Here is a 9,891-nt window from a genome sequence, read left to right as displayed (position 1 = left end):
ACATGACATGTTTTTAAGTTTGATATGATATTATTATTTCATACTGTTAATCAAATGCTGTTTCATAAGTTCTTGGCTTGTAAATACATTGTAAATGGAAAAGCAAAGGGTGTGTATTTTCCATTAGTTTTCACAGGGAAATACTTAGACCCTTGTGTGTTAGTTTTTCAGAAATCAATGCAAGGTTTTACATAATTATATAGATCCTATATTCCCACTTGGAATACATAAGGTCTAAAAACCAGCTACCGAAACTGCCAGACAATCTGTAGATTGAATGTGAATATTGTTATCGTGTTGGTTGACTACGTTCTTTATGTGTGTTTAATGGTATGTATGGTGTAGGCCAGTGGTTCCCAACCTCTTTTGGTTACTGTACCACCAACTGAATTTTGCTCTGCCTGGAGTGCCCCATGTGCATATTACCAGTAGGCCTATGGTCTCATGAATCTTCTCAAGTAACCCCTGTGGATAGGCCAAGTACACCCAGAGGTCTTAGTACTGCTCATTGGGAACCACTGGTGTAGATGACAAAAGCTGGCCGCATGCAACACATGCTGAGAAAAATAGCATTTGTGTTCCACCACGCAGCAAATCTGAATGTGTTGATATCACCATGATGAATTTTTGATGTTTTTGTGGATTCTTTTCCAAATAAATCATTATGTGATTCAAAATAAATCCCTGTCGATCTTTGTGTGGTTGAGTGATATTACTGGTGATATGAAGCTTGAGAAATGGATATAGATTTACAATGGAAAATGGACACACCACAGTAACATAACTCACAAACAAATCAGTCTTCATTTATACATCTGTTTAACTTGATTTCTACAATTAGCAGCTTAGTAAAACTGCACAGTGATGCAAGTCAGAAAATGATGCAGAAAATATAATAGTAAGGTAGCTAGCTAACAACTACCTCTTCCTGAAAGCCCCTTTGTGTCTAGGGCTCTATTTCACTTTCTTAGAGGAACGGGACTAATTAAGAGAATTCAATGTAGGTAGGCCGTGACTGGCCTCACACTTTTGAGGTGTCAAATTGTGAAGTATGCGCTGGGAAAAGTGTAGTATGTCAGTGACCAGGAGTGGTCTTATTTTGATTAATTGTGTTTATGAAGAACAGAGGAAGATTGCAGTGAGCCTCAAAAGAATCCAGACAACAGACGTTTGGTTTTGAACTTCGGAGTAGAGCACCAGTCAAAGGAGTCATCTCAGCGGTGACAACGAATGTTCATGTTGAATCCCTAAATGAGAATTCCTGGTGTGATCGGTGCCCGGCATCTGACCCGTTGGGTGAATGGAGAAAAATAAACTATTTCAGTCCTGTTGTTTATTTGATGAAGAGCAAATACATACGCATGTGAAGCTAGTTTATTTTCGGATACGCTGTAACAGCTTTCGTTCCCATACCATTGCAGTGTAAAAATTGTAAAGGATTTGGCCATGTTTCAAGTGTGTGCAGACAGACAGAGTATATTGAAGAACGGTGTGTAGAAGGACTACGGTGTTGCCGGGTTCCAGGAGTGCCCAGGAAGGATGAAGGAGACTGAGGTAGCAAAAGTTAGCGCGATCAATCGAATCTCCTATGCGGAGGCGATTAAAATAATTGAGAAAACAAGTGATGGTAGTGGACGCACCGCGGCCTGTGGTAAATGTTTGCTGCCAGGCAAAATATACCCTGTGTGTTAAAAAGGTGGATTTTGTGGCATTCATTGCCACAGTTCTAAACTGTTACACACAAGTTTCAAAGAAATCTGAGAAACTGGACATTATTGTGGCTGCGGCAGAAAGGTTTTTGGGATTTAAGGATTTTACATCTGAAGACTTGCAAGGGGTACTGGCGCCGGAAGACCCGCCCTCCCAGGTTCCCCTTGAGCCTGTAGGGATCAGATCTGTTTTATTTATTTTTTACAGAAAAGTTGTTTAGATTTAGTTTAGTTCATTTATTTTTTGTAGTTTTTGTATTTCGTAAAATTTGGGGGAATCCTGTTTCAATCCCGCACAGTAGGTGGCAGAATGCACATTCAATTGTGCGATTGCCAATCTTCCATAAAAGAAGAAGAATCCTAACCCGATCCCGAAGAAGAAGCCCCTGGTTTTAGTGTTACGTCAGAGGGTTTGTTTTGATCTGCAGTCAGCTGAGGGACCATCTGTGGCGCTGGCAAAGTGAAGAGGGTGATGACATCTTCGTGCTCTAAATTATATAACTGTTGAAGTGAGAATTGAAATGCATCAAAAGAGCTCAACTTGGCGAACCAGGTCTGATTGGGACGTGAATGAATGAATGAAACTAGCAAGATTGAAGATAGCTAGCTAATGTAATGATTAACTAAACTAGCCAGAGAGGAAGCTAGCTAGCTGGATAGCTACGGTTAACGTTAGTTAGCTGACAGCACTTGATGTCGTAGCTAGCTCATCAGCGAAAATCGGAATTGAAAATGCTTGACAGATATTGACATGATCAATATAATGGACTACACTCCATCTTTTAATCCAAGGATGTGACTGGGGATGATATAAATAACCATGGAAACGCCTGAGTTACCTCTTGAGGTAAGACTAGCAAATAGGCTAGTAGCCTGCTTCATAAAATAACAGTTGGTGTCACTGTGGTTGTCAATGCTTTGGGTGTCTTGACTAGCACGTTGCGTCAACAACTTGATATGTTACTACCAGCACAAAAGATGTTAACTAACAAGTTATAATGCACTGATTATTTACATTTTTGGCACACCTGATTTGATCGATTTCCTTATGCATGGCACTATGATAGAACTGTTGTAAAAGACCTGGTGGTCCAATCAACTTCATGTCTAGATCGTCACCTACATCCTAAGTTTCCTCAAAGCATCAGACAGGAAGGAAGCCTCTCTGGTCTGCTGGAGCTGGTATGATGCGAGCCAAGACCTCCAATTTCAGGTACTACTCTATTCCACAATTTCCCCTTAATCTCACAAATTTCATCAATCTCACTAACAACCTAATCCTAACTCTGACTCCATTTTCCAGAGGAATGACACCTTCAAGTTCCCAGCCTCTATCTCCTCCCTGGATCTGATCCGGGGCCTGAGTAGGCGTTCCCGCTGCAGCCTGGTCATAAGCCATCTGGATGGGTCCAGTATGTCCCGGGCTGTGCTTCAGGAGATAGGGCTCCATCTAGGCCCTCGGCTGGAGAGCCTGGCCCTGCCAGGAAGCAGCGTGACCGAGTCTTCCCTCCTGGCCCTGCTGCCCCACCTGACCGCCCTGCGCAGGCTTGACCTCCGTGGCCTGGACAGCCTCTTCATGTCTGGAGCCTTCCTGTCCAAAGAAGAGCACCGCCAGCAGGTCAGACAGACCCTGTAGGCTGGAGATGATGATGATGAGTATCCTTCTAATTATTTTTTAAATATAATTTTTACACATGCCAGTTTTTTAAAATTTGTTTGTCCTTTTCCTAGGTGCGGGTAGCTTTAGCAGGTCTTGAGGAGCTGGATCTCTCTGACCTGCGCTATCTATCAGACCTCACCTTCAACCGGCTCACGAGCTGCACTCTCAGACTTCGCCGTCTCTCCCTGGCCGGCTGCCACATCGCCTTTGAGTTTGACCCGTACCGTGGCTGCCCCGTGGGGCCTGACTCCTCTGCCCTGCTCTCCCTACGGAACCTCCGCAGGCTGCTGCAGGAGCAGGCCTCCACCGTGCGGGGGTTGGACCTGAGCAGAACTAGCATCACCCCAGAGTCGCTGCGCTCCGTGGCCCAGGTAGGGGGCCTGTCTCTAGAGGAGCTGCGTCTGCGGGGCTGCAAGGAGCTGACCGACTACTCTGTGGAGGTGCTCTGCAAGCACCAGCCTGGCCTCCGGATCCTGGACCTCAGCGCCTGTACAGAGCTCACCAGCCGGGCTGTACTGGCTGTGGCCCTGGGCCTGAAGAGCCTCCGGTTCCTCTCTCTGTCCCGGGACTGGAGGATGACGGATAAAGGGCTGGCTGACCTGATGATGCTGCCGGAGCTGAGGACCCTGGATCTGTCTGAGTGCCTGCATGTCAGTGGGGCTGAGATAGTGAAAGGGCTCTCTGCCCTGGAGCCCAGGGCACGGTTGGAGACACTCAGCTTCAAGAGCTGCACATATATCAGGGTCAGTGTGTGTGCTTCTCTCTCCCTCACATTACTATGACTTTACCAGAGCTGTTTTACCTGACTCTTTCAGGATTTCTCTTTTATAGAATTAAATGTTTATCAGGACATCATCCCTCATGTTCCTTTGTTTCCCATCTCTCTCCCAGGACCTGGCTGTGTTCTCTCTGGCTCGGCTGCTGGGCTCTAGTTTGCGGGAGCTGGACCTCACCTCCTGCGTCTACCTCACAGACCTTAGCGTGCGTGCTATCGCCACCTACCTGCCCGGGCTGGTGGTGCTGCGACTGGGCTGGTGCAAGGAGATCACAGACTGGGGGCTGCTGGGCATGGTGGAGCTCACCAAGGAGTGTGAGCCCAGCAAGGAAATGGTGAGAGAGGGCTGGGTGGGGAAAAGTCTAGATGTCTTGGGAATAGTATATAAGCAGACTAGCTGGTCTTGACTTTGCTTAAATTCATGTTACCACCACTGTAGCTTACTACGACCGTGCGCCCCTGACCTACAACCTCTCACACTGGCTCCTTTGTAGGAGGACAAGGGGCCCAGCTTCACCCGTACTTTTGGAAATATGGGTTTCTTCCGGCCTCCCAGCATGCCCTTCCAGGAGAAGCCCCGGCTGGTGACGGACGAGGACCTAGGGGTGTTCAAGGAACAGGAGGGGTCCTCACTGCTGGCCCTCAGGAGCCTCCAGGAGCTCGACCTGTCTGCCTGCTCCAAACTCACTGACAGCAGCATCACACAGGTTGGTCTACCATGAGAATATACAAGCTATGGTTAGGGCAAGGAGTTTTAGGTTATTTACCAGGGCCCAGAGTTTTTCCTGGTCAGGTTAGGAACCGCTCCATTAAAGGGACATAAAAATATATATTTTAAAAAAACGTAATATTCATCATCTCCAGCACAAACCCAACATTAACATATGTGGAAATGACGCTCTTCTATGTTTTGTAGCAACATCATCGGTGTGCGTTGTGTGAATTTATTTTGTTTATTAAAAAAAAAAAAATATATATATATATATATATCCAATTTTGAGTAGGCATTGCCTACTAATTGGTTGATGTCTTTGGAAATACTTAGCTTCTTATCTTTTTTTTACTACAAAACATAGAAATGTGCCATTTTCACATATTGATGGAGTGGTGCTAGTTATGATGAATATGAAGTTAAACAATTTTGCAATTTCCCTATAAGTTAACCGGGCAATTGTTGTGAGCAGGTGCTGCGTTATCCAGACCTCCAGCGCCTCTCTCTCTCCATGCTGCCTGAGATCAGTGATGACAGCCTGGCGTCGGTGGCCTATCACTGCCGCAGCCTCACCAGCCTGGCACTCAGCCACTGCCCCCAGATCAGTGACCAGGGTATCGCCCGCGCCGCCCCCTACCTCGCCAGGCTGCAGCACCTCTACCTGTCCTGCTGCGACGCAGTCACAGATAGGTGAGACACACACACACACACAGAACCCCAGAGAGACAGACTGTTATCTGTGTATCAGTGTTTGACAGCAGTGAACTCATGCTCCCACAGGTCTCTCTTCATGCTCGTCCAACACTGTAAGAGACTGCGGACGCTGGACATCTCCATGTGTAAAGACATCTCCATAACAACGGTGGACCTCCTCCAATCCCAGCTGCCCTTCCTAGAGAATGTCCACTGCCGCTTTGTGGGCGGAGCTGACCTGACCCTCACACTCTGATAGGGTTCTGACTAGGTGGAGTACAGCTACGACTAGAAGGTACTTTTTCGTACCAGGTTAGGAGAATGATGTTAAGGTTAGCTAAAATGTTCTCCTAACCTGCTACGAAAAGTAACTTCTGGTCGTAGCTGTACTCAATTTAGTCACAACCGTCTGATACGTTGAATGTTCCCAACAACAACAAAAAATTCCAGAAACTTTCTGCTTGAATCACAATTTAGTACCTGCTCTTATTATCCAGAGTTTATTTGTAATAGATTCAGTAATTTATCTTAGTTTTAACCCCTGTAAAGCCTAATATGGGATGTATGTATTACTCAGTAAGGACCCATATGGCCAGTGTCTTAGACTCAAATTTAAGTCTTTAATTAAAAGTCATTCTCATTGGAGAATCTGCATTGTAAAGGTATTTTAGGCCAGGATTCAGTCCGATTGCGCCATTTCCAGGTCATTTGCGATTGAGCTGACATGGCGCATTCACCGTGAATGTGGGAGCATTGCCTTGAAAAGGTGCTCAGCAGACAAAATGCGATCGCATTGGATCCTTCGTTAGACTGCTTCAGCATCTCCAACCTAATGTGTGTTTGTATATATGTGTGTGGGAGGGGTTGGCAAAAAAACAAGACAGATTTCCATCCCGTGTGGACTAATAAAGTCCAAGGACCAAGATTAATCTGAGTCTGAGAAACCGGCCCTTAAAGTCCTCCTTCAGTGTATGCCAGGGGTGGGCAACTGTCGGCATGCAGGCCCACACAAAAAAAGAACTGTCAGGTTTACTGTTGAACACAGGTTGGTTAATGGTACCTTAATTGGGGAGGATGGGCTCGTGCTAATGGAATGGTATCAAACACATGGTTTCCAGGTGTTTGATGCCATTCCATCCATTATTATGAGCCGTCCTCCCCTCAGCAGCCTCCACTTACTGTTGAGAGTTAGAATAGTAGAATACACAAGGTGGTTGTGCATCAGCAGTCACTCAATTAGCTCGTGTCAGCATTTAAAAAAAATGTAATTGGTTGGTTAGTCTATGGATGTGGCCCCCACCCCCATCAAAGTTGCCCATCACTGGTGTAAGCCGTGTGATAAGGGCACTGTTAATCTCAAGGTTTGTTCGATTAGAATGTGTCGGTTTATGGAGCTGAGGGACCAAATCAGTATATACTGCACAAACCTTTAACTGGCCTAGAAGATGTGCTCTGATTTTAAAAAGCACCTTGTAGTTGATCTCAGAACCAGATCTTGCGTGTTCATTCTTAAATGGCCAGACTGTAGAGAAATATTTATCTATTCATCACATTTTTTTGTTTAGCTGGCTTAATATGTAATTTTGTATTCAACTTAATTTAACACTGCCACTGAAGGAAGCAAAACTGTTCATGTTTCTTTGAAAATGTAATATGTATCAAATATAAGATTTTGTTTCAATAAATGTATGCTTATCTCTTGCTTAGAATCATGAGTACAGTAGATTTGTTTCTTCTAGGATTCCACCAGACCATAAACCAAGCTAGACAAGGAGAATTTGTATAAATCATATTTATTCATGTCAACCCTGATCTTAGTAAAGCATAAGTTAGGGGTTACCATGGAGATTGGGACATGCAATGAATCGCAAAATCACCTCAAACTCCAGCTAAACCCAGTTTACTGGCTAAAGAAAAATCAACATTTGAATTTATGATTGTTAGTCGGCTACAAATCCCATTATTATTATTATTAATTGGCCGATGAGATTTGGAATATAAAAAGTTGAAGGTCCATCATACTGACAGGACTTGTTTACTGTTGTACAGTATATTAGTTCAATTTGACGAGGTCAGATTTATCTGTCAGGATCATTCAGTCATGAAAATAAAGTACCCTACAATAACATCAATATTGAACTAATATTCATTTGTTATGGCCTGAAATTCATAATGTACCTATAATTGCCTTTGACCGAAGCTCTGGAGCAAAAAACTTTACCAGGCCAACAATTAATAGCAGTGATACATACTGTATATATATATATATATATATATATGGTGCTTATAGCGAAATCATGTCAGTGACACATAACAGTTATCTGTACCGTAGCTACGTCATCTGTTAAATGTACCATAAAAACAATGTCAGTTGGATGTACCGTTGATCAAGTTCTTTGTGCAATAAAACCCCATTGCCTAAGAGAACCGTTTGAACAACAGCCATCAAACCTAACGACCTTTTACATAAAAAGTACAAAAGATCAATCCATCATGACCATCATCAAAACCAGTTCATGGGAGGCTCTGAGGTATTCCATTTAAAGTGCTCCTCGTGAGCCAATGGCACTCATTCAAATACTATCTGCACACACTTAAAAAGAGGATTTTATATATTATAAATAGGGATTTGAATAGGCTTGGAGCCAGAGTATGTTTTCTTGTTTCTTCAACTCATTAAAGTACCACTTTAGAACAGGGAGTAGGGATTCTGTTTGAGTAGGTCGGTAAGTACAGTGTCAGAAATCCAAGGGATTCTCTCTCCGAGCCATATACAGTATATACCCACAAATATATGTATATGGCTCTGTTCTGTCTCAGTCCTTGGGTTGAGTACCTTCAGAAGGGCTGTCATGCATCCTGCCTCACAAAGCTTTCAGTTTAAAGAAATCCCACCCGAGAAAAGTAGAAAAACAAACATAGATATGACAAAAATGAAACATGAACTCTCCGCCTAAAGACAATGCACAGAGGAGCGTGGAGGACTGGAGCCATGGAGAGGGGGACTGAAGTAAAGCTAAAGCCTCAAGTATCCAACAACAGAAAACATACTCCCACAATACACTTGTGTGACCAGACCACACCCAAAAAGATGACCGCTCCTATAGAACCCAAGGAATCGTCTTCAGCCTCGATTCCGCTCATATAAGATGAAACCTTTGCCTACTACGCATTAGATTTGTCGATCCAGTCCTCCATGTCCACTCCTGCTGTGTAGATGTCTACAGGCTTTGTCGTTACTAGGGTGCATTTAATGACATGAAACATTCTGAACCTTGCAAATAGAAATATAATGAAAAGAGCTGACACAATTGCCTATTTTACAGATGACAAGACCATATCTGTTCTAAATCATACATTTCTAGCTGCGCATTCTGTAACGTTACATCCTCCTGAACAGTGCCCAGGTCTACTCCTCTGCCCTGCCATGCCCTGGCCTACTGCTCAGCCTGGCTGAAGTCGTAGCAGAAGTTGAAGTTGCTGGGGGGTTTGGGCATCGGCGGGGCGCTGTCTGGGATGGGCACGTTCTCCAGATCCAGGAGGCGGAGCTTGATCTCCATGGAGAGCAGGGTCTCCAGCTCGCTCCTCATGCACTCACTGCTCATGTCCCGTCCCAGGAGCACGCTCAGTCCGTCCGTCCACAGGCAGAACTGAGAGCAACACAGATCACCTTTGTTATTCGACCATAATGTTTACTTTGGTAATGTATGTGTTTTAACTTTCCACACCAAGTATAATTTAAATTAAGAGGGACGAGAGAGAGAGCGAGCGATAGAGACCAAGAGAAACACACAGTGAGAGCATGTGAGCCAGAGAGAAAGATGTAGGATTTAACTCTGGGAAAAGGGAGAGACAGAATTATCTATGTGAATGAGTACAGATACACCTGTGACATGACATCACTACTCACGTCTGTTCTGGACGAGGCAATAAAGTTGAGGCTGTACTCCTCCACGTCATACGTGACGCTGAACGCCAGTGCCAACACTTCCTGCAGGACACAGCGCAATGTTGTTAATGGAGGGCCAGGTACATAGTGTGAAAGAGGAAGTTGGGGGGTAGGGCCGAGGGAGTGTTCAGGGACCGTTGTCGGTAGGGAAATTGGTGCTGGTGATGATGGTGCACTAACCTTGGTCTGTTTGCCCTTGTGCTCCTTCATGTGAGGGCAGTCTTTCCCCGTCAGCAGCGCTTTGATATCTGCCACCGGAACTGCCAGAGAAAAAGAGGAAGAGCAGGTTTACCGGCACCCCTCAGCTTCGTACACAGAGCCAATGACAGAGCGTGATGTCATTTCAGTGTCGAGGCCATAGAACGACAACACTAATTTAATAGAATCTCTATG

The 9,891-nt window shown here is 44.7% G+C and overlaps 2 protein-coding genes across 6 annotated transcripts in view; one reads left to right on the top strand and one right to left on the bottom strand.

Moving 5' to 3' along the window:
* The first annotated feature begins 2,085 nt into the window (after positions 1–2,085).
* Positions 2,086–7,258, top strand: fbxl9 (F-box and leucine rich repeat protein). Of its 2 annotated transcripts, XM_071343936.1 has the most exons (9): positions 2,160–2,178; positions 2,502–2,556; positions 2,821–2,922; positions 3,013–3,327; positions 3,441–4,112; positions 4,261–4,479; positions 4,639–4,851; positions 5,329–5,546; positions 5,637–7,258. In XM_071343936.1, the coding sequence occupies exons 2-9, from the start codon at positions 2,530–2,532 to the stop codon at positions 5,803–5,805; spliced, it is 1,935 nt and encodes a 644-aa protein (XP_071200037.1). In that variant the 5' UTR covers positions 2,160–2,178; positions 2,502–2,529; the 3' UTR covers positions 5,806–7,258. The 2 variants fall into 2 exon arrangements, with proteins under 2 accessions (XP_071200038.1, XP_071200037.1); XM_071343937.1 differs by having other exon boundaries at positions 2,086–2,556; positions 2,777–2,922.
* A 67-nt stretch (positions 7,259–7,325) lies between these two features.
* Positions 7,326–9,891, bottom strand: part of LOC139540253 (engulfment and cell motility protein 3-like) — a 32,928-nt gene continuing 30,362 nt past the window's right edge. For all 4 annotated transcript variants that reach the window (XM_071343933.1, XM_071343932.1, XM_071343934.1 and 1 more), the window contains 3 exons: positions 9,679–9,758; positions 9,460–9,540; positions 7,326–9,199 (listed from right to left, as the gene is read on the bottom strand). In XM_071343933.1, coding sequence (XP_071200034.1) covers positions 8,987–9,199; positions 9,460–9,540; positions 9,679–9,758 — 374 coding nt within the window. In that variant the 3' untranslated portion in view covers positions 7,326–8,986. The remainder of the gene's footprint in view (positions 9,200–9,459; positions 9,541–9,678; positions 9,759–9,891) is intronic.

Source organism: Salvelinus alpinus, chromosome 15 (assembly GCF_045679555.1).
Source record: "Salvelinus alpinus chromosome 15, SLU_Salpinus.1, whole genome shotgun sequence".
Taxonomy (NCBI): domain Eukaryota; kingdom Metazoa; phylum Chordata; class Actinopteri; order Salmoniformes; family Salmonidae; genus Salvelinus; species Salvelinus alpinus.
This window is presented reverse-complemented; position numbering and strand designations above follow the sequence as displayed.

Excerpts from the sequence above, each read along its gene's own strand:
- fbxl9 (XM_071343936.1), top strand. The coding sequence starts at position 2,530 with ATGGAAACGCCTGAGTTACCTCTTGAG. Across the intron at positions 4,113-4,260 it reads AGAGCTGCACATATATCAGG|GACCTGGCTGTGTTCTCTCT; the intron begins GTCAGTGTGTGT and ends TCTCTCTCCCAG. Across the intron at positions 5,547-5,636 it reads TGCGACGCAGTCACAGATAG|GTCTCTCTTCATGCTCGTCC; the intron begins GTGAGACACACA and ends ATGCTCCCACAG.